The 24,664-nt window shown below is 37.7% G+C and overlaps 3 protein-coding genes across 4 annotated transcripts in view; 1 reads left to right on the top strand and 2 right to left on the bottom strand.

Annotated features, from left to right (window-relative positions):
• Positions 1 to 1,348: 1,348 nt before the first annotated feature.
• Positions 1,349 to 2,894, bottom strand: LOC111495773 (lactosylceramide 4-alpha-galactosyltransferase-like). Its single transcript, XM_023145953.1, has one exon. It carries the CDS (start codon positions 2,807 to 2,809, stop codon positions 1,493 to 1,495), a length of 1,317 nt encoding a protein of 438 aa, XP_023001721.1. The 5' UTR covers positions 2,810 to 2,894; the 3' UTR covers positions 1,349 to 1,492.
• Positions 2,895 to 4,055: 1,161 nt separating this feature from the next.
• On the bottom strand, positions 4,056 to 11,166 carry LOC111495758. Of its 2 annotated transcripts, none has more exons than XM_023145938.1 (13): positions 10,393 to 11,166; positions 9,947 to 10,046; positions 9,408 to 9,747; positions 8,604 to 8,716; positions 7,245 to 7,340; positions 7,043 to 7,136; positions 6,840 to 6,950; positions 6,127 to 6,713; positions 5,360 to 5,625; positions 5,035 to 5,182; positions 4,795 to 4,892; positions 4,630 to 4,711; positions 4,056 to 4,481 (listed from the first exon to the last, which is right to left on the bottom strand). In XM_023145938.1, the coding sequence occupies exons 1-13, from the start codon at positions 10,914 to 10,916 to the stop codon at positions 4,398 to 4,400; spliced, it is 2,643 nt and encodes an 880-aa protein (XP_023001706.1). In that variant the 5' UTR covers positions 10,917 to 11,166; the 3' UTR covers positions 4,056 to 4,397. The 2 variants fall into 2 exon arrangements, with proteins under 2 accessions (XP_023001706.1, XP_023001705.1); XM_023145937.1 differs by having other exon boundaries at positions 7,245 to 7,373; positions 10,393 to 11,165.
• A 3,779-nt stretch (positions 11,167 to 14,945) lies between these two features.
• LOC111495752 (mediator of RNA polymerase II transcription subunit 16) overlaps positions 14,946 to 24,664 on the top strand; it is a 12,387-nt gene continuing 2,668 nt past the window's right edge. The window contains exons 1-14 of the mRNA XM_023145921.1: positions 14,946 to 15,485; positions 15,825 to 15,893; positions 16,273 to 16,361; positions 17,061 to 17,173; positions 17,362 to 17,463; positions 18,032 to 18,119; positions 18,573 to 19,166; positions 19,600 to 20,218; positions 20,350 to 20,429; positions 20,558 to 20,640; positions 22,101 to 22,337; positions 22,638 to 22,809; positions 23,153 to 23,670; positions 23,919 to 24,095. Of these exons, the coding sequence (XP_023001689.1) occupies positions 15,244 to 15,485; positions 15,825 to 15,893; positions 16,273 to 16,361; positions 17,061 to 17,173; positions 17,362 to 17,463; positions 18,032 to 18,119; positions 18,573 to 19,166; positions 19,600 to 20,218; positions 20,350 to 20,429; positions 20,558 to 20,640; positions 22,101 to 22,337; positions 22,638 to 22,809; positions 23,153 to 23,670; positions 23,919 to 24,095 (3,183 nt within the window). The 5' untranslated portion in view covers positions 14,946 to 15,243. The remainder of the gene's footprint in view (positions 15,486 to 15,824; positions 15,894 to 16,272; positions 16,362 to 17,060; positions 17,174 to 17,361; positions 17,464 to 18,031; positions 18,120 to 18,572; positions 19,167 to 19,599; positions 20,219 to 20,349; positions 20,430 to 20,557; positions 20,641 to 22,100; positions 22,338 to 22,637; positions 22,810 to 23,152; positions 23,671 to 23,918; positions 24,096 to 24,664) is intronic.

Genomic DNA, 24,664 nt, shown 5'->3' with positions numbered 1-24,664 from the left:
TCGAATTATTAAGTGTATTCATTTAAAGTATAAGTAATAATGTTGATTAGTTACAATCAAAAGTAGAGTTTATTAGTTTATTAAATAAATTGTAGTCCTTATACATTGTTAGATTATTATTATTGAATCAACATTAATTTTCAAAATTGCATTGTACAATTCTTAACTCAACTTATTAAAGACTACTTAATAATGTTTAACTGTTATAATTAAGGGTAGAGTGAAATGGCTATACAGGTCATTTTGTAGCAATCACTTGACATTGAATTATTTAACTTTAAATTTCTACGTGGGCGGTAAATTCTTGTAGACATTTTTTTCACCATAATTTTTGGTAATTAATTTTTACTGGCCATTCCCATTTAGTAATCTTCCAAAGGAAAGTTGGAAGGTGTTCATTTCATAAGTTGGGCCTAGTGGGCCTGTTCGTCCCATCCGAAGGATTGAGGGGCCCAACAAATTTGACTTGGGCCTGAATTTTGAAAATAAAATTTGTAATGCGTTGCAATTGACTGTTTGCAAATATTTTAGATTTACAAATATATCAATAAAACAATCAAATTATAATTTATTGGTATATATATGATATACTTTATATTATATTATTGGTATATTAACAGTTAGAGTGAAAGGGTACACCCCAAAACCAAGGGCGTACTAACTAAAAGCTGAGTCCTTTCCGAACCGCAAGAGATAGTTGCCCATCATACGGCTCACCAACTTCACTTGCCTCTATGGGAGGCTCGCTCCGGACAGGTTCGAATCACTTACAATACACGGCTCTACGAAGGAAGGGCTTGGTGGGTTAGTAACGCGTTTTCAATATGATGATTTTTCCGTATTTATTTGATGAGAAATGCGAGACGAAAAAGGAACTCATCTTTTCGACTGGGAAATGCAAGCCTGTTTTGTCCATTATATGATATACTTTTATATCCATATATCAATCAATTTATACCCTCAATAATTATATAATTCATATGCTAATATAATAAATCTCTAGCATGTTGTTATTTGTGGACTCAATTTGAATAAGAAGTATTATTTTATAGGGTATATTATTAAGTTATAATGTATCAATTTGTTATATTGATAACCATTATGATTCGAGTATTCGAATATTTGAACTACGACAAATCTTCAAAATGGTTATTTTTGTAGGTTATAAGTCTGGATGGACGTATGAAACTTTAATATTTTATCAACTTAATATTAATATAAAATGGAAAATTAAATTGTTATAAAATTAAATTTAATAAATATCCGAAGATAAATGTAATTAATAAGATATAAATACACAACCACGGCGGTAGGTGACCAGAGAATGAGAATTCGCTTTCAATTTTAATTCCTCTGTGACATTCAATTTCCGACAGTAAAATTTGATGTCTAAATTCCTTAACATCTTTCAGAAACAAAGTACCAAAACATTTCCCAGAAAATTAAGGACTGTTCTAAATCTATGATGATATCTTTAAACAACAAATGTAATTTACGATTTCATTGTTACTATAATATCAACAATGCTTCCCTTCTCAACTTGAAACTTTCGGCTATGGCTGTTCCACAAATGGAGAGCCAAGCTCTGGGATTCAATGTGTTTCAGTTTCGCCTTTACCCATTTCAAATGAACTGCATCTTTTGGACTCTGGAACAGAGCCCTGATTCTGCTCCAAACAACAGGGTAAAACGCCGACGGAGGAAGAACAGTCAAATTAAAACCAGGATTTTGGTTCAATCTCGACACCACTCTTGATACTAAATACGGTCCGTTGTGACCCCATTTGTTTCCGTCGAAAGTTGTGGTGAATTCTTGGATGAATTGAAGGAGAAGTGGGTGATTTTTGTCGAAGATCATCACTGCGTTGTTCAATCTGCTCCAATTTCCGGTTTTCAAATCGATGGTTTGAGCTCCAATTACGTTTCGGAGATTTGTGAAGTTCTTTAGAATTATCACGTCGGCGTCGAGGTAAATGCCGCCGAAATTGTATAGCAGAGCCAATCGGAGCAAGTTTGAGAGGTTTTGAGCTAAAGAAATTTCGCCGGGTTTTATGATTCCTTGTCGGAGTTGATTGAACCATGGCTCTGCTTCGGTGTTTCTGAAAATTGAATCGAAATCCGGAGAAATTACAATCAAAGGGAACCCTTTTTCCGAGAATGGGCTGAGAATTTGTTTCCCTTTTGTGGAATCGAGGGAATTCGAGACAATGACCAAACACGGATTTCCATTTTCATGAGCCTTGAATATGCTCTGTATTGCCCAAAATTCTCTGTCGCTAAACGAATTCAATGGTGAAATCCAAATCATGAAAAATCTAAGCTTACATGAATTCGCAGCCAAGAACTCCTCAATCCTTGCTGAAAATTCGTTTTCTCTTGATTCCAGCCGGAGGCTTCTCAGGCGGCGCTTGTATTTCCCGACCCTCTTCGCCGCCAGTTCAGCAGAGTCATCAGCGCGGATTTTAACATGGGGATTGTGAAAAACAGAGGAATTTGATTTAAAAATCACCGGTGGGTGTTTTTGTTCGATGGAAAAAAGAACGTGGGTCGAAGCGGGAACGGAAGAAGAAAGATTGGAGCATCGTTTATCCGGCGAGAAAGGGGGAGAATGAGGAATCGTCTTCTCCGGCGACGGTGAGTAAGTAAAGAAGACGTGAAGGCCATTGAAAGCGAGAAGGAAGAGAAGGAGAAGAGAAAGAAAAGAAGCGGTAAGGGATGAGAGAAAATGGTAATAAGCAGATTCCTTGAGAGGTTGAAGGCGGCGGAGTAGAAGGAGGAGGAAGAAAGATGGCCTGAAATTTGCAATCATTGGAAATGGAAGAAGAAGAAGCGGAAGATCCCGAGGGAAAGTCAAGCCTGCAAATATGTGAAAATCGAATTTGTATCAATTTTATGGATCTCTATAATAAATTTCATTATAATTTTAAAATATTTTTTTTAGGAACAATTATAAATATATATAAAAAAGAAAAAAGTTTTGAAAGGAGAATTTGGGGAATGTGCATGTGCTTGTGAGGAAACACAAAAAGTAGTGAAAAGGAAGGGGATGGGACTGTGGGTGCAGAGTGGCCAGCTTTTTTCTTTCCTTACTTTTCCCCCCTTGGAGTATTGGATGTTGCTATGTGAATACATGGATATTAAATTATGTTGGATTCCACTAGTGTCCGGATAAATTTGACCTATTCTCCTATTCCCCATCTATGTATATGGAATACTTAAGATAGAACATCTTTCTTAGTAGGGTTTGGAAAAGGATTGGGAAATTGGTTTTACTATATATGTAATGTGAAATCCCACCTCGGTTGGGAAGGGAGGAGAACCAAACACCTTTTATAAGAGTGTGAAAATCTTTCATTAGTAGACGCGTTTTAAAAACTTTGAGTGGAAGCTTGAAAGGGAAAGTCTAAAGAGGACAATATATGCTAGCCGTGAGTTGAGTCGTTACAGGCGGTATCAAAGCAAGACACTGGGCGAACGACACTAGGCCTCGAAGGAGGGTGAATTTGGTAGGGGTCTCACATTAATTGGAGAAAAGAATAAGTGACAACAAGGACACTGAACCCTAAAGGGAGTGGATTGAGAGATCCCATATCGGTTGGGGAAAGAGCAAAACACACCGGACAAAGGACATTGGGCCTCGAATGGAGGGTGAATTTGGTAGGGGACTGCCAGCAAGGAGGATTTGGTAGGAGAGTGGTGACAGCAAGAACACTAGGCCCTAAAAGGAATGGATTGTGAGATCCCACTAAAAGGAGTGGATTGTAAGATCCCACGTCCCTTGGGGGAAGAACAAAACACCGTTTTAAAAACCTTGAGGGAAAGCTCGAAACACCATTTTAAAAACCTTGAGGGAAAACCCGAAAAGAAAAGCCTTGGGCCATTACATGTCGGGAGTAAACATAAAAGTTCGAAAGATGAACTGAAAAAACCAAAGCCCAACGCAATCGATCGGTCAACACTTTCGAAAAGGGGAAATTTGGTGGATCAAAACTTAAAAATTGTAGACATTTATCGAAAATCATCACATTGATACTGAAGAACGAAGAAATGGGTTATAAATTATAAAGTCGAAAATGAATAATGATTTCATTCCACTATAGTTTTCTGTATACAAACAAGCATCTTCTTACCATAAGCTACAATGGAGGTATTGAAAGAAAATGAAGAAGAAAAGCTACCAAAAAAAAGCTGAAAATGTAAATGGGTGGAGAAAGAACTCTGAAACTTTAAAGAAGAAAAAGAAGAAAGAACAATGGTCAATCAGACAACAACATAAGCGATAAGCCCTCTGGCTTTTTCTGTATGTTGCAGCTTTTCTCTATTTCTATGGTATCAATTAAGGATAATCAATCCGACTAAGGTGAAGAATTTACAGGAGCTTCATGCTTTCTTTATTCTCAGGAAGTTCTACATGATTCGATCACTTCGGTTACGGTTTTATGCGTCTCCGGAGAAATCATGTTCAATGTCAAATGAAACGCCTGGAGACAAGAAGATCAAACAAATATTATCTGCACAAGATTTTTCAGTCCAAACACATTGGTTGAATATGCAATCACATAACCATCATCCCAAGAAAAACCCATAAGAGTTTCATGCTGTGATCATTAGGAATGGCTGAGTACATACCACAAATCGCTCCAAAACTGGCACAAGAATTGCTAGGCTGTGATCTGGAAGACAGTCGACAATGGCATCGCGTATGCCCTGGCTGTGAAAACAAAGAAACAAAATCCCTTGAACATATCCACAAGAAAGCTTAATTTAGTTGTAATACAAGAGAAAAACACCAACCTTTCAGTTGAAAGAAATGCTAGAAGTAGCGCTGAATAAGCCTCAACGATCATCTTTTCTGCTTCCTTTTCACCTTCCAGAAGAGCTACCTCCTCGTTCTGTTCAAAGATCATAAATGAATAGTTTGGTATTATATCATATCAAAATTATTACCTCGGAGCATATCCTTATTATATGTCCAAGGTCACTGCAATACTTGCACTCAATTGGTCCATCAAGTTCGAGTGAAATTTTACTAACCCATGGCAAAGATTCCCCTTCTCCAACTCCTTCGCTTGCTCCTTGGTTGGCCAGAAAGATTGAACATATTAGAGGAATTACGTTGCTATGACCCTTTTCTGGTCCATGCACGCTAGGTATCAAAACACTAGCTGAAGCAAGTCGTGATCTGCGCGATAGTTTAGGCCACATTAGTTTTTTAAAATCGTGTTGTTCTTCTCACAATTTTTTCACAATGGTCTTTATCTTCTTAAGATAAGATTTGAATTTTTAGCAAAATTCAAAAAACGAAGCCAATGAATGTGAAAACCATATGTATCAAAACATCAAACTGCTGCACACTAACCTGTTATGACCATCCTTCTCCACCAAGTTCACAAGCAGGCCCAAAATCGCAACAAGAAAATCAAGCTCTTGATCCGTTAGGTGCTTCTCGTTCTGAGACTCAAATTCGAGACTCAATGTATGAGCTTTTAATCCATTTAGGGTGGATGAAGTGGAGCAGAATGAAGGAAAATGGTTGGCAATCAGTGAACACATAGTTTCTAGTCCTCCACAGGAAGCAATTTGTTGACAGCCAACATGATTATCATTGGTCAAGTTCATCAAAACCTGAAAATAGAAGACAGATTGAGCAGTGTATATTTATAATATTAACACAAAATAACTACTAATACGTCATCCAAATCCTGGGAGTAGATTAACTGTGATATCCCACATTGGTTGGGGAGGAGAACAAAACACCCTTTATAAGGATGTGGAAACTTTTCCCTAGCAAACGCGTAATAGGGAAGCCCAAAAACCTTGAGGGAAAGCCCAGGAGGGAAAGCCCAAAGAGGACAGTATCTGGATGAATACCGGTTCCGCTATGTAACTCTGAAAGACGCGTTTTAAAAACCTTGAGGGAAGCCCGAAAGGAAAAGCCCAAAAAGGACAATATCTACTAGTGGTGGGCTTAGACCGTTACAAATGGTTCAGGAAGTTTATTAGATTATTAGGTATCCAACAGAAGATATTCAACTCAATAATTACCCTGAAACTTTAACATTCAAAAACTAAATGAGAAATAATCTGTAAAGAATGCTAAAGAAAGTGCAAATAATATTAGTAAACCTTGATAGAAGTAAGAAGGCAGTCAGCTACAAGGTTGAATCCCTCCTCATTAAAGGATGCCAAGCTTGAAATTTCATTGAAGAAATGGCTTTCTCCACTGATTGATTCTTTCTCAGTCGTCATCACCTGAGATTTTGATCCATTCTCGAGATCTCTAAATTTGACCACCCCTTTTTTAGCCCGAGATTTCTTCTCTTTCTGTGAAAGTAACTCCCACTTGGAGGGTTCGAGATCACCCTCGTCAAAAGCAAAGGGATCCTGGTCCTCTGAAAGGTTAAGCTCACAAGTGAAAGGATCGGGATGATTATTTTTCTCCACAGGCTGATTATTCAATGCAGTTGCTCCATCATCAGTACTTCTTGATGTCACACTGGATGAACCAGATGTGAAGCATCTTTGCCTCATCTTGAAGAAACTGGAATTTTCCAATGAAGTGCTAGTAGTTCCAGAAGCTGTTAGAGTATTGTCTAATCGAGCCGTGGCACTCCTCATGTTCTGGGATATAATGGAGCTCTTGTCAGACAAAGTACTCTTGGTGTTGCACCATGTCTTTAAATTACTGCTTGGTAGAGTTATCTTTCTGTTTGCTGCAAATGTAAGAGAAATCAATATTTTTTAAATACGAAAAGTAACCATTCATGTAAAAGAAAATGATGAAATATGAAACGCTGCATCAAGAAAAAAACAGCACATACAAATTGGAAAACCATTACCTTCACGATCTGCCTCTGCAAGCAATTTGGAAGTTTTGTGAGACCCATCAATGAGATCAGCTAGCTTCTCATTATTTAAACCAGCAGCAGAACTTTTGCGTAAATAGAGACCTACAATGAAGCGGCATTGATCAACATCAGATGACTTTGAAAAACAACATATTGAAAGAAAATGAAAAGAAAACCAGTGTGTGGTTAGTTACCTGAAAGAATCTTGATGACATTTAACATGATTTCCGTGAAAGATTGCGGTGTTCCTTGACCCTCCAAGTTTCTTTTAATTCCAAGCAAATGACTCTGTCATTAATGTAATTACAAAAAAGATTGAAAAGAAGTCCTAAGAACTGTGTATTTGGTTAATTTTATGGGAAGGGAGAGAGAGAGAGAGATCACTTTTGTGCATACCTGGTTTTCTTTACTGAGGAATGTGGCATTTTCCATTATCTTCAAGCACTTCAAAAGAAGCATCAGGCTCTGCAGAAAGTTTTCATATCTTGCATCCTGTGTAGACAGTGAAATACGCTTTACACAACCCTGAAATAATGTGCCACAAAATTTTCTGATATTCCATATATTATAAGGATATTCTAACGTATGAAATAGAGATTAAAATTCATCGTTTACCAAGAAATGTAGCTATTATTCATATTGAAATGAAATAAAAACAGTTCTATATCATTTGGTGACTCTTCTGGTTAAACCATGGGCCCCAACCAATGATGTCAGACCATACTACACTGAGCTACAGATGACAACCATAGTTCAGCATTTCCTAACAATAACAAATCATAACGAAAAAGAAAATATGGCACTGTTGATATCTATATATACATAAACTTTAAGGTAAAAAGAATACCACTGATTCACTGAAACAGAATTAATAAAGTTACACTTTGTTTTTCTTCTCCCTTTTTTTTTTTTTGGTGTTAAAGGGTTATTAAGAATTTCCAGCACAATTCAGTAACATTTTTCAAAAAAAAATTCTATTCATTGCAAGAAAGAAGAGGAAAGTCAAAGGTATCAGTTCTAGGTTTGTAGGCTAAATTTGGAATACGATTATGCAATCGATGATTTTCGTGTTCTTCGGTATTTATAAAACAACAAGGAAAAAACTAATTCAATTTCTGTGCCAATAGATTCAGAAAGGAGGAAATATTTGTGAATGAATGCAATTAAAGCTACCATTTGAAGTTTAAGGTTAGAAAGGGAATTGGATAAATATATATCAATTTGTCTAAATATGAGTGTTCTGCTGGCATTCACTTCAAATTTCTTTTTGTAATTATTCTCCCACTGTGATCAATTCATATTCGGGGTATCTTTCTGTAACCTTTGTCGGGGAGAGTGCTTTTCATTTACATAATTATTTTTATGAAACTATGCTTTCATTGAGAAAAATGAAAGAATAAACAAGGTAACTACTAAGAGACGTCCAACAAACTACCGAGCTCTCGTCCAAGAGAATGAAGCCTAAATGACCGTTATAAAAAAAACCTTAGAAACAAAAGCCCAAACTAAGGTATTATATCTAATGATCTCCCATGACCCCTCCCGATACCTCTCTCCCCCTCTAACAATTTTATGGTTTCTCTCTAACTAAATACTCCATAAAACAGCAAAGAAGCAAGCCCAGTGCCAATGATTTCCTGTTTACCATAAAAATAAAGCTGGATCCTTCCCTAAATTTCCATCCCCACGTTGTAGCTACTGCAGATTTGTATAACAAAACAGTAATGAGATCCCAAAAAACATACAGGCTCACACCTCCAAATTGGAATGGCAATCCTTGGCAACCTCAAAGACAGCGTCAAGTCCTCCTAGCTCTCGCAATTTTTCCTTGAAGTCGCCTCCATTTTTTCTTACAGCACCAGATGCTTCTGAGAGGATGATGGGAGAATCACAAGAATTAGCAATATAGAACACTGAATTGTCAAGATTCAGAATGTGAAACATGCGGCTAACATATGAAGCAAACAAAAACCAGAAAGACAGACGGTATGGTTGTGAAGTTAGCCAAGTGGCCAAGAATGTGCATGAACTTTTAAACCATATGCAGTAACTCCACGTGGTAAGATAACATAACATACAAGCTATAGATTTGAATCCCTAACTTTTTGGGGAAAATAAAAGAGAGAAATTTTAGCTATCCAGAAAGTGGGTTGAACAAATAAAATTAGTTATTAGGTCAAATACTGAAACTACATAGAAATTCTTTAATAAGCCAATCCCCATGTATCATTAAAAAAAAAAAACATGGTGTTACTTGACAAAAATATAAGGAATTGAAAGAACTTTTAACGAACAGAATGTTCATAGTCAAACATCTAAAAATAAATTCTTCAAATGTTGGCAGGAGGGAAATCCATAAATGGTATCTAAAGACTAAATAATTATTTGATCATCTATCTGTTCAAGCCCGTTGGTCAGGAGGCTTCATTCATCATGGTTAATGAATTATAACTTCTTCACTTAACATCTACAAGGCTTGAAATTCCTCGGATATGTGATCATTATAATAAAAGCAAATGATGTAATTTCTAACATGAGACAGACAAGAGGATTGTATACCTTCAAGGGAAATGGTAGTCAAGCAAGCTTTCTCTATAGTCAGTAATGCAATCCATTTTGGACACAACTCTGGTCTATCAGCTGTGCCAATGTCTGTGCTTCTCGATTTTATTTCCTTGCAACTTACAAGAATTTCTTCAACTTTTGACAAAATTGCAGAAGAACTGGAGTCCAATCTTGTTGCTGTACTTTGTAGGATGTCAGAATCCGTTCGAAGTACTAAAAGTTTATGGCCAATTCTTGGTGCTTTCACTTCAGCAGCCATAGAGAGAATTGGTTTCAACAATTTAATTAAAAAACTAACATAATTTGGTGATTCGAGAAGGTGATCGTCTTGACCCTGAGATTGTGAAATGAAAATATATTTGAGAGCCATATCGTCATCATAAAGCACATCTTTACTAGAGAGAGTTTAATACAAAAGAAGTGAACATTATCAGATACAATTCAGCATACTGCTCCATACTCTTAAAACACCATAAATGGTTGAACTCAATAACTGAGGAGAACACAATACGTTAAAGAGCAAGATCACTTACATCACCCGTCAAAATGTAAAAAAGAGTTGCAGCAGCTAGATTGCTGGCTGAGTCATCAAAGCTAAGACCTAAAACCGCATCAATTATTGTCCTTGCCATCCTAAAAGAATATATTCGAGTTCAAATACAAATTTGCAAAATCGAGCACTAAAAAATGGAGAGTGAGAGTCTTTACTGTCGACAAAAATTAAAATATCCAAAAATAAAAGAACCAACTTTATATTCAGTTTCCATGCACATCATGTTCAAAAAAACCTATCATGAGCAGAGTTAAGGCATCCATACTTCATCAAAAAGAAGTTTTCATTATAATAATTGGAGAGGAAGACCGTGAATTTCTCATACATTAACAAACAAATTAAGAATTTGAAGAACTTTCTGTTTTCCAGTCTTCTATCTTAACCTATAACTATGAGTAACCAAAAGGAAATTAAATTTTTACATACCCGTGAGTTCGTAGAAGCCGCCGTTGCTGCGCGGTACTGCAAATAGATAACAAGGACAACAAACTTGCCCTTCTGATCCGAACTTGCTGACCCTTCCTCAGCCCATCCAACGCAAAATTCACCTCATCTACGTGCTCCATCATCTCCCCAAACTCCTGGGCTTCCATTAAAGTCGATGTAGAAGAAATCGCCAGCTGTGAACACTTAAGCACCTCTAGTTCCCTTTTCTCAATCTTGACTTTCTTGGACTTCTTCTTGCCCCCGTTCAGCGAATCGTCAAAGGAGGATCTTATAGGGTTTGCTGAAAACGAACCTTGTGAGGAATTGGTGCCGTATGGCTCAGAATCGAAAGTGGACCATCTAGAAGAGGAGTCTTGTGACGAGAAAGCGATGCCAAATAGCGGGTCCTGAGAACTTTCCTGAGACAGAGAGTCACTAAAAGAATCGTGAATGGCGTCGTTAGAGGAGTCAGATAAAGACCTCGGAAGACCACGATTCCGGCGGCCGTACTTCCTGACGATCATCGCTGGATCCTAGGCGACAATTGGGTAGCTGCTTAGCTTATCTTCCAGCTCTCGAGCATAACATTTGAAGAAAAGCGAAGGGCTTTGAGCGGTCGGAGCAAAACACAAATCCGACGGAGCTGGTGGAGCTGAGAACAATCCAAGACTTGGTCTCCAAACTCTTTCAGCACGATTAAAGAAATTCTTCGAATCAGGCCTTCAGGGTTTCTTCTGATTTCGGATGTAAAAGATGTTTTCTTCTCTTCTACCATTGGCGTGAGATAAGGCTAATACCGTAATTTCCTCTCGTGAATTTAAAGAACAATAATACTTATGTTTCAGAAACGAATGCTTTCATAATGTACTGTGGTGTCTCTTTAATCTAACTCAAATTTGTAATTTACATATATATATATACACACTATATAATTTTCAACTCGACTTTTTATAATCTACAGTTCTTCATCACGAGGCGATTTGAGTTATAGAGACAATTGTAGAGTGTTACAACTGCACTTTTATGATAGTGGGACAACGATTGTATCACACTTATTCTAACTCAATGAACAAGTTAGCGATGAGAAATTTGGACTTAGTAGACAATGTCTATATATGCTTGAGCCCTGAGTCACGTTTGTGGAAAATATTTTAGAAAACGTAAGCGATGAAATACATTTGAAAACAATTTGAAGAAAACAAAGTTATATAGCTATAAGTAAATAAATGAATTTCACGACTTAAATAACATGTAAGAATAGAAGACAACTAGTCATATCACCTCAATACACTTTGATGCCTTTAGTCCTAATGGGTATAGGCATGATTTTTGTGAACAGTCGCAACACTTGTAGTAGGACAGAAGACTGATCGCAATGCCCGCCAACCAATTTACGATGTCTCCGTCACTGGCGTTCGTCAAGCACGCCACGTAGATTGCCTAGGTTCTCTTTGGCTAACGATACCTCGATCCCGAAGCCTTCAGAGTATCTTTTTGATAGGCGTCTCGAGATGTATGGGGAATTCGCTGCTAATAGATTCCGCTCAGTGTCCTCCTCTTTCCCCAGCCGCCTTCCGACCCGCAAGAGTATACAATGACAATTTCCGGGCACTCATGCCCGATCGTGAAACTGCCTGTTGAACGTCCGATGGCGCGTTGCTCCGATAAAAATATGAAACAATAATAACTTATCTAAGATGGAAGCATGAAAAAAATGGCTTAAAATGGTTAAAATAGATATCCAGTTATGGATAACACGTCGTGGACAATCATGACCTAAATATTCTGACATGCGGACATAGAAAATATTGTCTATAGTGTTAGGTTAGTGGAAGTGTTGGAGGTCTTCTTGCTCGGTGAAGGAATACCTCTGAGCCTCAAGCCTCCATAGAACACCGGGGTGGTATGCATCTTCTCGTTAAACTTGGCTCAACACTGACCGTCGATTTGCAGGTGCGCGTGTGCAGAAAAGAGCCAGTTTCATGTTTAAAATCCTGCTTTAAGAACATCAATAGAATGAAACATATTAAATGATCAACGTTCGCTCCATCTACTGAGATCTGCCAGCATAACAAAGATATATGAGTCAAAAAAAGTATAAAACCATTCAATACTTCTTGGTACAAGTGAATCAATCCTATAAATATCATTACTGCTGCAAGAGTGTCACATTACTACAAAGCTGCAAGTTCATGAAGTCCTTTAACTGGGAAGGGTAGGTAGAGGTAGCATCTTCCCAAACCACATTCGAAAGTGTTCTAAGGGCATCCAATCTGACTCAACAGCGTTTGGAGGCCTAACATTTGAAATGGTTCTGATCTCTGTCAAAAATTTCCAGCCCCTTTCTTAGATTCTATAGAGAGTTTAGAGTGGCATGCGAGTGAGGACTCTGAAGAGGTAGATTGTGAGATCCCACATCGATTGGAGAAGAGAATGAAAATGAGTGTCAGCGAGAACACTGGGTCCCGAAATGGTGGATTGTGAGATCCCACATCAGCTTAAGAAGGAAACGAAACATTCTCTATAAGGGTGTGGAAACCTCTCCCTTCTAAACGCGTTTTAAAAATCTTGAGAAAAAGTTCGAGAAGAAAAGTTCATAGAAGACAATATTTACTAGCGGTAAACTTAGGCCATTATAGTTTCATTATTGCAACTTGTACTCCACCCCTTAATGTACTCCCCTCCTTATTTCAAGGGCTGATGATGTTTTGTCCTATTAACTCTTAAATGGTTAATTTGAAGCTAATTACAAGCTTCCAAGGTGTTGATTCCAGAAGCTTAATAGCTAGTTCAAACTAAACAAACTCAAATTACACATTATTAAGTTGGTCAGCTAACTGATATCAGCTCAATTCTTAAATGCCTTCATTATTACATCTGAAGAACACGAGTACTGACAGAAGAAAAGAATCTTAAAAAACATGCAAAAACCTTTTTGCAAACTTGGTTGTCGGATTGGGTTGGGGACATGGTCTGGCTGTTGGATGTGGAAGCAGCTGAATTTTTAGAGGCCACGTTCCAAGCGACGATAACACACTGCAGCCGTGTGTCCAGCCTTTTTGCAAACTTGGCATATTGGTTTCCTGCTCCCGCCAAGAAAGTTCTTCACATAACTTTGATTTTTACTTCTTGTTTGTCGTTGAAAACCACTGGATGTGCTGTGTTTGCATGTATTTGTCCCAACCTAATCCGATGATAGTATAGTAGAGTCGCTTAATGAATATTTTTTAAAATACTGAAGCCGTTTGCTACTTCTATTCCAAGTAAAGACAAGACATTTTTATACGGTTGACGACAAAATTACAAATAAAAACCTTAACCCCTGGTATTTTATTTTCTTTGCATTGAGTTAGTATAGAGTATTTTTATTTTTAATATTTCGCTAGGCTGTTTAATATATTTTTTTAACATGTAAATTTGTTAAAACCATCTTTTAAAAAATAAAATATTACAAAAGAGAAAAAAATGGGCCTTTTCCATTGAACACATCCATGTGCTTTTGGACACCAAATTCCTTCTCCAATTGGCTGCCCATTTGAATTTTGGGGGTATGGTGGGGGCTTCTTTGACCGTTTGCCGACGAAGAAACTGTCCAAGAAGCATATGCTTCTTTTTTCAGTTAATTATATTTAGTTAAAGGTCCGTAGAGCAGGTTGGACCCTTTGTACGGTTAAGCAACTCACTTGAGCCGTATCATCGAGGTGTGCAACCCACCGGATAAAATGTACGGTCACAATCGCATTTTTGCGACAACAAGACAATGATTATGCGACACTTGTTTTAATTCGGTGAATAAGTCAGTCGTGAAAATTTAGAGTTCATAGATAGCGCCAATGTATGCTCGAACCTTAAGTCATATTAGAGTGGAATGATTTTAAAAAATATTGAAAATAATTTGAAAAAAACACCATGTTATAAGCGAGAAGCAATTATGGAGCAACAACCACTTTGATAACATATAATTTCGGTAGGAAGAAGTGACGCAAAAATCTATCTATGATAAAAGCAAAAAGGAGTTTAGAACGGGTGTGCAGTTATGGACAACACGTTGTGGATAAGCATGACCAGTACAATTGACATGCGGTCATAGACAACACGACTTGGACAAGTATGATCGTGACACATAGCAGCCTAGTCTTATTGATAATAGATTTCACTTCAGTGTAAAAGACAACTAGTCAAATAGACTTAACAACTTAAAATAGCGATAAAGTTGAAGATTCAAATCATCAAGGAGTGATTATTAATACCTCTAACTCTAGAAATATAAAAATATTTCTTATAAAAATATTTTAAGATAAAAAATATTTAAATGCCTTGATTTACTTTAAAATACAATTATGATCAGATTAAAAATGCCTAAATAAAAGTAAATGGATATTAATAGGTATGGTTTTTTTTTTTTTGAAGATTAAATTTTTAATAATTAATTTTATTAAAAAAAGAAAAAAGAAAAATGGAAACAAAGCGTGGGAAAGTATTTGTTCTTGGGTTGACTGCACTTGAAGCTGAAAGAGCAGCAGGCATTTGCATTTTCATAAGAGGTTTGTTTATATTGTTGAGGAAGGAAGAGGGCGAAGGGCGAAGGGAGAAGGGCGAAGGGGGCGGTGAAGGTACTGGAATGGGGAATCTGCTGCTGTGTGAATGCTCGGCCAACGCCAAACCCTAAGCACAAAGCAGAAATTCAAAGGCACCCACCAAAATTTTAAAAAAGCCAAATCGAAAGCCACTCACATTAACCCCACTACTCTCTCAACAGTGATACCTGTCATCCTCAATTGCGACTTTCCACCACTTACGTCCTCTCTCTCTCTCTCTCTTTCTATATAAATTAGGGTTGTCGTCTTTTCAATGAGTCAAGTTTCCAACGCTACGGAAGGGGAGGAAGAACCCCTGGTTCAGCCTTTGGAGCTTCCCAAAGGGTCTGACAAAACTGAAGTTGTGGCTGTTGAGGAGGAGGTTATGGAGAAACCCGAAGATCCAATGGACGAGGACTTGATCAGTCCGGCTACTGTTTTTCGAATCAAGCTCAAGCAGCCAAGATCCAATTTGCAGTACAAAATGAGTGTTCCCGAGCTCTGTCGCAATTTTAGGTTAGTTTTGCTTCTTGGGTTTTAACTTTTAGCTGCTGTTTATTTTATGGTTATTGGATATTCATGCTCAGCGAGTTGAGCTAGGAGTCGATACGTGCTTGGAATTGTATGATTATTGCGTTGAGGTGTAAATTGGGTATGCACTTCGTGCTTTTAGTTCCCATTTTTTTGTTTGATTTTTTATGGTAAATAGTCAAATGGTTATGGCACGTGGAGAATTGGGTGCAATTGCTCCCACTGACTAGTTTCTCGGTTTATGCTTCAAGTTTTATCTTATAAGATTTAAGTTGCTTCAGGGGGCTTCAGTTTCATCCTTCTCTGCTGGTTTTCTTTTTTCAGTGCTGTTGCTTGGTGTGGTAAGCTGAATGCTATTGCCTGTGCATCGGAGACATGTGCAAGAATTCCAAGGTTAACATTCGTTTATCTTTCGATCACGTTTTGAATGAGTCATGTGGGTTCGTGGTTTCATCTCAGAGGAGCATACGTTGAAATAAATCGTATCCCATCCCGAGCTATTTTCATTTCTAGAAATTGTTTGCTCTGCATACGCCAGGAATTGAAGGAATTTAGTTGTACAATTAAAGTTCATCTTACAACTACAGCTACTCTTATTTATGAAACACGTCCTGAAAATCAATGGCAAGAGAATTTTTTCCCCTTCTCCGGACATGGTGTGAATATGTGATCCAAATAAAGGATTCTACTGCCGTTACCGTATCGATTAAACCTTGTTTCATATTTTGTCTTTGTATGATTTGTCTTCTAAGTGATTATCATCTTTTGACAGTTCCAATGCAAACCCACCATTTTGGATCCCCATTCATATTGTGATTCCTGAGCGACCAACCGAGTGTGCCGTGTTTAATGTCATTGCAGGTATGGTGTATGCTAATGTGCTAATATACCTTACCGTTCCGTTACTCATTAACTTTATAGCGATATTTTACCGGTGGGATCTTTACAACCACCGAGTATGGAGATTTTAGTATGTCTGTTTGTAAAGCTGGGGATCCAATAAACCTAGAATTTTTGACTTTAGTAGTATTCTTTTGCTTTGTTAGCTTGCAGCTGTTATTTTATTTTGGTCGTAACAATCGTATCCTGGATTCTTTAGTTTATTTCTGCTGCTTATTTGGGTAGTTAGGCGGTTAGCTTGGTCCCTCCTCTGTATAGAGGGCCGGGCCTTTATTTTGTAAGTAGGCTACTGTTTTTAATAGAATTCCTTAGAGTTTTACAGTCTGATACATTGATTGACTGTAGTCCTTTGATTGTTGATTCTTGATAATCATTCTCTACATTTTCTGGCCCTTGTATTGGTTTTTCATATCAGGATAACAGTTGGTGACTATTTACATAGTCTAACGAGTAAAGAACTTGCGAGAAAGTTCAGTTTGTTTAGGATAATTGAATAGGAGAGGTATCACTGTCGGTAGAACACCATTGTTTCATGGGGGGGGAAAAAAAAATTAAGAAGATAAATTTTTGTGATTTTCCCCCAGATGCAATTTATATTCCTTATTAAAAATTTTAAAACGTTCTTGACATTTTCAATCAAATGTATTTCGCATTCTGCAGATTCTCCACGTGATTCGGTACAATTTATTGAATGGTCACCAACTTCCTGTCCACGTGCTTTGCTTATAGCTAATTTCCATGGGAGGTCAACTATCTGGACTCAGCCATCTCGAGTAAGCTCAAATTTTATTTCTTTCTTTTGCAGAATTAAGATTTCAGAATGATCGATGTTTTTAAAGGTTCATGTCACGAACTTTGCCTATAAGTGGTCTTGCATGTGCTCTTGAACTATATATGTTTTTGGCTGCAAGCATGCATCTTTTCTTGTTTTAGTTTGTTTTACCGTTCTGTTTTCCTCCAGGGTCCAGCTAACCTTGTTCGTGATGCTAGCTGCTGGCAGCTTGAGCATGAATGGCGACAAGATATTGCAGTTGTTACGAAGTGGCTGTCAGGGTTGTCTGCAGTATGTTATTATCTATGATATGTAGTTTTAATGGTGCATTTACTTTCTAAGTTATGCTATTAGTTTGTAGGCTGCGATTAATTTTCCTTCTAGCATTTTCATTAATTCTTATATGGTGGGAAGTTGGTTGAAGTGTAAGGCCGATTTCTGCTATGAAAAATTTATGATGATGATTGCCTCTTCATATCTTTCGCCCAGTTTGCTTGTTACTCTAAGGTTTCGACTTGAGATCTATCTAATAACCTTTCTAGAATTTAACTTCTTAGCAATTGTAAGTGCTGCGCAAGTACACTAACTCAAGCATAAAGGTAGTACTTGAAATTTCATTTGGTTTTGAATGATTCATTGGAGCTTCTCTATTATGTTAAATTTTTAATGAGAGGTTTACTCATACTTCTATATGCATTTTTTTAATCAATCATGGCATTGCCTTGCATTCCCTCATTTTGGTGGTAATTATCGTTTCTTTTAGTTTCAATCGATCTCATACCTTAGGTCAATTGTCTTCTTTTTCATTTTGGCGACTAGTTTTTTTCTGAATAATTTTTTAACATGTTCAAAATACCAGTATAGGTGGCTTTCAGCAAAATCTAGCTCATCAAACTCCAAGCCAAATTTTGAGGAAAAATTTCTTCCACAGCAGTCACAAACGTCAGGTAGCTCCGAACTTCATATCGTTTACGTTATGTATCTGATTCTACAGATTTGTAGCTCAGGATCCAGTTATCAACCTTGGAACATTTGATTCGCTGCTGCTCTGTGTTGTTTATAAAATTATCTAAATATATTTTTTTGTCCAATGTTCCTAAATATCCACCTTGAATTAGCCCAATGATCAAAGGGGCAAACTAGAAATCTATTTATTATTATTTTTTTTTTTGAGTTAATGAGTTCAAACCACAGTGCCATTTACTCTAGATATTAAATGTCCTACAAGTTTTTTGATAACAAATATTGGACGTTTTGGTTTTTGTCTTGTGGGAACTACCCAAGGTATGTGTGCCCTTACTGAGGTACCGTGGTTTTTTTAAAAAAGAAAGAAATATATGTCCCGAATTTGTTGAATAATCTTGAGAGATGTCTAATGCAGTAATTTTCTTGTGTTTCAGCTAGGTGGCCAAATTTTCTTTGCGTTTGTTCGGTTTACTCTTCAGGCTCTGTTCAACTTCATTGGTCCCAGTGGCCTTCTAGTCAAAATAGTTCACCATCAAAATGGTTCTGCACAAGTAAAGGACTATTGGGTGCTGGACCAAGTGGGATCATGGCTGCTGATGCCATCATAACAGATAGTGGTGCCATGCACGTGGCAGGGGTTCCAATTGTAAATCCATCCACTGTTGTTGTCTGGGAGGTTACTCCTGGCCCTGGAAATGGTTTTCAAGCCACTCCGAAGACAAGCTCGAGCAATGGGGTCCCTGCTCCACTCAGTCCTCCTAATTGGTCTGGTTTTGCCCCATTGGCTGCATACCTGTTTAGCTGGCAAGAATTTTTATTATCTGAGTTAAAGCAAGGAAAAAATAAGACGCAAGATGTTAATGATAGTATTCCACTTCATTGTTCACCAGTTTCTAATTTTTCTGCATATGTCTCTCCTGAGGCTGCAGCTCAATCTGCCACAACTACTACGTGGGGTTCTGGAGTTACTGCTGTTGCCTTTGATCCAACTCAGGGTGGCTCTGTTATAGCTATTGTAATAGTCGAGGGTAATTATCTGTTCAATGAATTATAACTTAGCTTCTCATTCGTATCCTGAAAGCTTCATTAATTTTTTTGCTTTATTTTCCTGTGAGAGGAAGTCTTTCACCATGTGGGAAGTGTGGACGTCTAGAAATATATGCATTTTTTATGATGTAAGGGGATTGTTGGCTTGGTATAGAGCTTAATTAATAATACCTTTCCATGGGCTTTGAGCTTCAAACGTTTTTGCAATTGCCTGCTTTTTCCCCCTTCCTTTTGGTAGCTGCAACCTCTTTCTTCTTTATTTTTGTTTGATCTTAATTCTTGTTTTTTGGGCAATCTCCATTATATACAACCCAGTCCTTAATCTTATTGCTCCTTTATCGGTTAAAAGAAATTTAACCTTTTCCAATTAGTCCTTTTTACATTTCTCAATCTGATGATCAATTACTCATGCAGGACAATACATGTCTCCTTATGATCCTGATGAAGGTCCTTCAATTTCTGGGTGGAGAGTGCAACGCTGGGAATCTTCACTTCAGCCTGTTGTTCTACATCAAATTTTTGGAAGCCCCACTGCCAGCTTTGGTGGTCAGGCACCCATGCAAACAGTTTGGTTATCTAAAGTGGACATGAGTATTTCACCAACTAGTGATTTTAAATCTAATCAATCAACAGCATCAGGACCAAACTCTGATCTACAGAAGTTGTCTGGAGCTTATGTTGATAAGGCAAAAAGAGTTTGTTTTGATCCATTTGATCTTCCCAGTGATGTTAGAACACTTGCTCGAATAGTGTATTCTGCTCATGGTGGCGAAATTGCTGTTGCTTTTCTCTGTGGTGGGGTGCATATTTTCTCTGGTCCAAACTTCGCTCCTGTCGAGAACTACCAGATCAATGTTGGACCAGCCATTGCGGCCCCTGCTTTTTCTTCCACTAGTTGCTGTTCAGCGTCTGTTTGGCATGAAGTGAATAAGGACTACACCATGTTGAAGATCATTCGTGTTCTTCCTCCTGCAGCTCCTAACAATCAGCTGAAGGCAAACCCTTCAACTTGGGAGCGTGCAATTGCTGAAAGGTGACTTGATGGTGGTCATTCTTTGGTATTTCTTATAATGCAATGACAATATTATGTGCTACTTCTCCGCTGAAATCTTGGATGAGTTTTCTTGTCATGGTTCTGATTATGAATATTTATTGTTAATGTAGATTTTGGTGGAGCCTTCTTGTCGGTGTTGATTGGTGGGATGCTGTTGCCTGTACGCAGAGTGCTGCTGAAGATGGCATTGGTATGAATGATTGAGTTTTTTTGTTATTGTCGCAACAGAAATGAAAGTGCAAGTGAGAGGTCAAGATTCGTTTAAATAACTCGATAGTTTTTGAAAGTCATTTCTAATTGATGAATATGTCATTTCAGTTTCTCCAAATAGCGTCATAGCAGTGTTGGATGCTGATTTTCATTCACTTTCTTCTAGCCAGCACAGGCAGCAGTATGGTCCTGTAAGTTCTCTATTGTTTTGTTATCAACGAAAATAGCAATTTGAGTCTATTCGAACTATTTTTGCATTCAGCTACCCAGATCTCAGAGTGCACGCTGTTTTTTGTTTTTTTATCTGCATTTCTGGAGGCTTTTGTTCATTGATTTAAGCTACCTTATGAATCCATTATTTGTCTGTTTTTCTTTCTTTTATCTGATTGGAGGTTTGTACTGTGTTGGTTTCATTTTCTAGCTTATTCTGGTAATCTTTTATCACTTAAGTTGTGGGATAATTTACATCTAATGTGAAACTTCAAGATCAAGTTTGTTTCATGTGGTGGTTCGTGGTGTACCTTAAAACTTGTGAGTTATGGTGGCATCAAATGTTAAGTTTAATCCTGTTGATTGAAAATTGCTTTGAAACTGTTTTGTTGGCTACTTGATTCCGTGTTTTACTATGGAGGAATGCTATGGAAGAAAACTATTGTAAATATGCTATAAAGGAGGAGCAGGTTTCCTATCTCATGCTGTCCCTCTAGTTCTTGTAGCCCTTCATGTGGTGTTTTCTATTGTGAGAGTTTTTTTCGTTAAAAGTTTAGATTAAAGTGGATGGTGGCACTGGTAATTTGGGTTTTAGTTGGACCCCTGGCCTGAAGTGGTTTCCCAGAGGAGAAGTCTCCTTGGCCTTTTAGCTTGGCTTTGGATAAAAGAATCACAGTGAAAGGGGCCTGGTGTGCTTCCTTGAGTTTCTGGCCAATCATCTTTTGAAAATACTTCTCGAGAATTCTTTGCTCTTATAGCTCTTCAGCTTCCCTTTCTCTCAAGACAGTGGTGCTAGTAATTGGCTTCTTGAAAAATCAGGGTTCTTCTCAGTGAAATCTTTGTTGTCCTCTCTTTCACAGGGTCCTCAAGTTGTCCAGTCAGCTCTATATTTAAGTCGGGTGAACATTATTGGCAAAGTGCAACGAAGTTCTCCATGTTTGTTCCTACAACTGAAATTGTGCTGTTTATAAGGCTTTTAGAACCAAGACCACCTGCTTCTTTTCTGCCCAGCAGCTTAAGATCTATGGTGCGAACTGTTGGGCTTTTTTCAATAATCTTTTTTTATGCTCAGAAATGTGAGAGAATGACTTCTCTTAGACTTTGTGGTCTTAACTTAAGGATAAAAGACAACGTTTTGTTCATTAATAACTTCCCAAAGTTTCTTCAATGTTACTACTTTCTGGAACATTGATGAATGGTGGGATGAATCTGTCTTTGTTTCTATTTGTCGGTGTCTTAGGTTCTATATATCTTCGTTTGAGACCCTATTTGCACAGCCATTTTTGTTTAACTCATTGTGTTTTTATCTTAAAAGATATTCACATTGACCTTCTTCTCATTTTCTGAATGCTGGTTAATCATATTGTAGAGAATCGTGACCTGTTTTCGTAACTACCTATGTACTTATTTTCATTTTTTTTCCCTCTTGTCCACAATACAGAGCTTGGACAGGATAAAATGTAGATTACTGGAAGGCACTAATGCCCAAGAAGTCAGGGCAATGGTTTTAGATATGCAAGCAAGATTGTTGCTGGATATGCTGGGCAAAGGAATTGAATCTGCTTTAATAAACCCGTCTGCTTTACTATCTGAGCCATGGCATGCATCCGGTGAAACATTATCCGGCATTGATCCTGAAGCAATGGCGGTAGAACCAGCACTGATCCCTAGCATTCAGGTTTGATTTGTCTAGCTTCAAATTTGTCCTTTATATATTTATTTCAGTAAAAAAGCTAGAGTATTGATGCATTCATAGGAACTTATGAAATGCTTTTGTCTTTCACCACGGTGGCGTGGCTTGGGTATATTGTCCCTCGAAATATGCCTAGCCACTTTTTAGCAGAAAAGTCTGGCTATATCTTTCTAATGACAATTGAACTGTGGGAAAGGGCATGAGTTAATTGCCCCTCTCTCTTTTACTTTTAGATTTATCAAAATCATCTCTTTCCCTTATTTTGAGGGTTGCAAAGTGATGCAGGCTTACGTTGATGCTGTCCTTGATCTTGCTTCACATTTCATTACACGTTTGCGACGTTATGCTAGTTTCTGTCGCACTTTGGCAAGTCATGCTGTTACAGCTGGAACTGGTAGCAACCGAAATATGGTAACTAGTCCTACCCAGAGTTCTGCATCTCCTGCGACAAGCCAGAGTGAGTTCACTCGATTTCCTTATATATGAATTGTTGAAAAAGAGATCTCTCTGTTATCTTCCCATATTGAAAATAGTAAAGTTTTTAGATTTCAGACGATTTGTTTCTTTGTTCAGGTTTATTTATTTCGTTAAAATTTCAATGTTTTAATAGTTTTGTTTGTTTATGAATTTTATTTTATTTTATTTATTAATTAGCAGCCTTAAGATGGCTTATTTTCTTTGAACTTGTGGAGTTGATGCCTAGAAAACTCCTTTGTTGCTTTGTTCGAAAATGGAGGCATGATCACGTCCAGGTTAATCTCGGTTGCATGTAATTTAAATTTTTTATCGCATGTTTCCAGGTGCTCAAAGCGGTACAACAAGTTCAGGAAGTACCCAGATGCAAGCTTGGGTACAAGGTGCGATTGCCAAGATTAGTAGCACAACTGATGGAGTATCCAGTTCAACCCCAAACCCCATTAGTGGTTCATCTACCTTTATGCCAATAAGCATAAATACTGGAACTTTTCCTGGAACCCCAGCTGTTCGGCTTATTGGGGATTGCCATTTCTTACATAGATTATGCCAACTTTTGCTCTTCTGTTTTTTCTTTCGCCGAACACAGCTTCCCCGTTATATTAGTAATTCACAAAAAAATGCTGATGCAAACATCCAAAAGCCTCAACCCACTGTTCCTGGGAAAGTGGAGGAGATTAGCTCCAATTCTGTCAAGCCAGTGCCAAATATAATTAAGCCTGAGGAAAGTCAAATATCTCGAGCTGTTCCGCTTGTAACTGGAGCTAAAGGAGCTGAAGAAGGGCTTGCTGGTAGGTCAAGAATCGGTACAGGCAATGCTGGTCAAGGATATACTTCTGAGGAGGTAGAAAAAGTTGTTTTTTTCGAGTTTTAGTACAGATTATCTATTCCTTTCCTCCTTTTTAGGCCTTTGGGATAATTCCTAGTTTACCCGAGCTTTCTAGTTGGTGGTATTTACCATTGGTGGTATGCGCATCAGGGTGATCCTTTTTATTTGCAAGGATAGATCCTAATTTGGCATGAAGTTAATTAGGTGAGTTCATCATTTTAGTGTAAAAGAAGGCTTCAACTGCTTTAATTTTCACTCTGCAGGTGAAAGTCCTTTTCCTCATACTTATAGACCTCTGCCGCCGTACTGCTAGTCTTCCACATCCATTACCAGTCTCCCAGGTTGGGAGTAGTAATATCCAAGTGCGTCTGCATTATATTGACGGCAACTATACTGTATTACCTGAAGTTGTGGAAGCATCCCTTGGTCCACATATGCAGGTATTTAATGTTTGTTGATTTCATGGATTACGGAGTTTGTATCTTATTTTCCCATAAAATGTTTTGTGGCAATGAGTTATGGAATTGATACTTTTTATCCCATAATCATGAAAATGCTAATAAGATATGAAGTACTACTGTTATAACAGAAGAACAATAGTTTCTTTGATTCTGTCACTTAATCGCCCCCCTTTGAGATGGTCAGAGAGACCATATGGATAGTTGAAGATAATTTCTAACTTTGATGGTAGTTGGGCGTAGGTCTAACACTGAACATTGACCTAACATCTGCTGTGTAACTGGAAGTACTCGAGTGTTTTTATTTATTTATTTATTATTATTAAATGGAGAAACAAACAGGAAGTCCTAGAGTTGACATTTACTTGTCGATCTAATTACAACCATAGGACTACCTTTGTCTTCTACTCAGGAGTGATTTATCGTTGATATGTGCCAGTTGGTGGATTTTTTGTTGGGGCAACCTTTTGCTGCCCTTGTGCTTGTTTTTCATTGTTCCTCCGTTTTGTGCTATGTTCTTTACCCCCCCCCCCCCCCCCCCCCCCCCCCCC

This window comes from Cucurbita maxima, unplaced genomic scaffold (assembly GCF_002738345.1).
Source record: "Cucurbita maxima cultivar Rimu unplaced genomic scaffold, Cmax_1.0 Cma_Scf00021, whole genome shotgun sequence".
NCBI lineage: Eukaryota > Viridiplantae > Streptophyta > Magnoliopsida > Cucurbitales > Cucurbitaceae > Cucurbita > Cucurbita maxima.
This window is presented reverse-complemented; position numbering and strand designations above follow the sequence as displayed.

What these genes read in the sequence shown, in the direction of transcription:
- LOC111495773 (XM_023145953.1), bottom strand. Translation starts at nt 2,809, where the DNA reads ATGATTGCAAATTTCAGGCCATCTTTCTTCCTCCTCCTTCTACTCCGC.
- LOC111495758 (XM_023145937.1), bottom strand. Translation starts at nt 10,916, where the DNA reads ATGATCGTCAGGAAGTACGGCCGCCGGAATCGTGGTCTTCCGAGGTCT. An exon ending in TGTCATCAAGATTCTTTCAG is followed by an intron (nt 6,951 to 7,042) that starts GTAACTAACCAC and finishes GCTTCATTGTAG; the next exon opens with GTCTCTATTTACGCAAAAGT. An exon ending in TGCAGAGGCAGATCGTGAAG is followed by an intron (nt 6,714 to 6,839) that starts GTAATGGTTTTC and finishes TTACATTTGCAG; the next exon opens with CAAACAGAAAGATAACTCTA.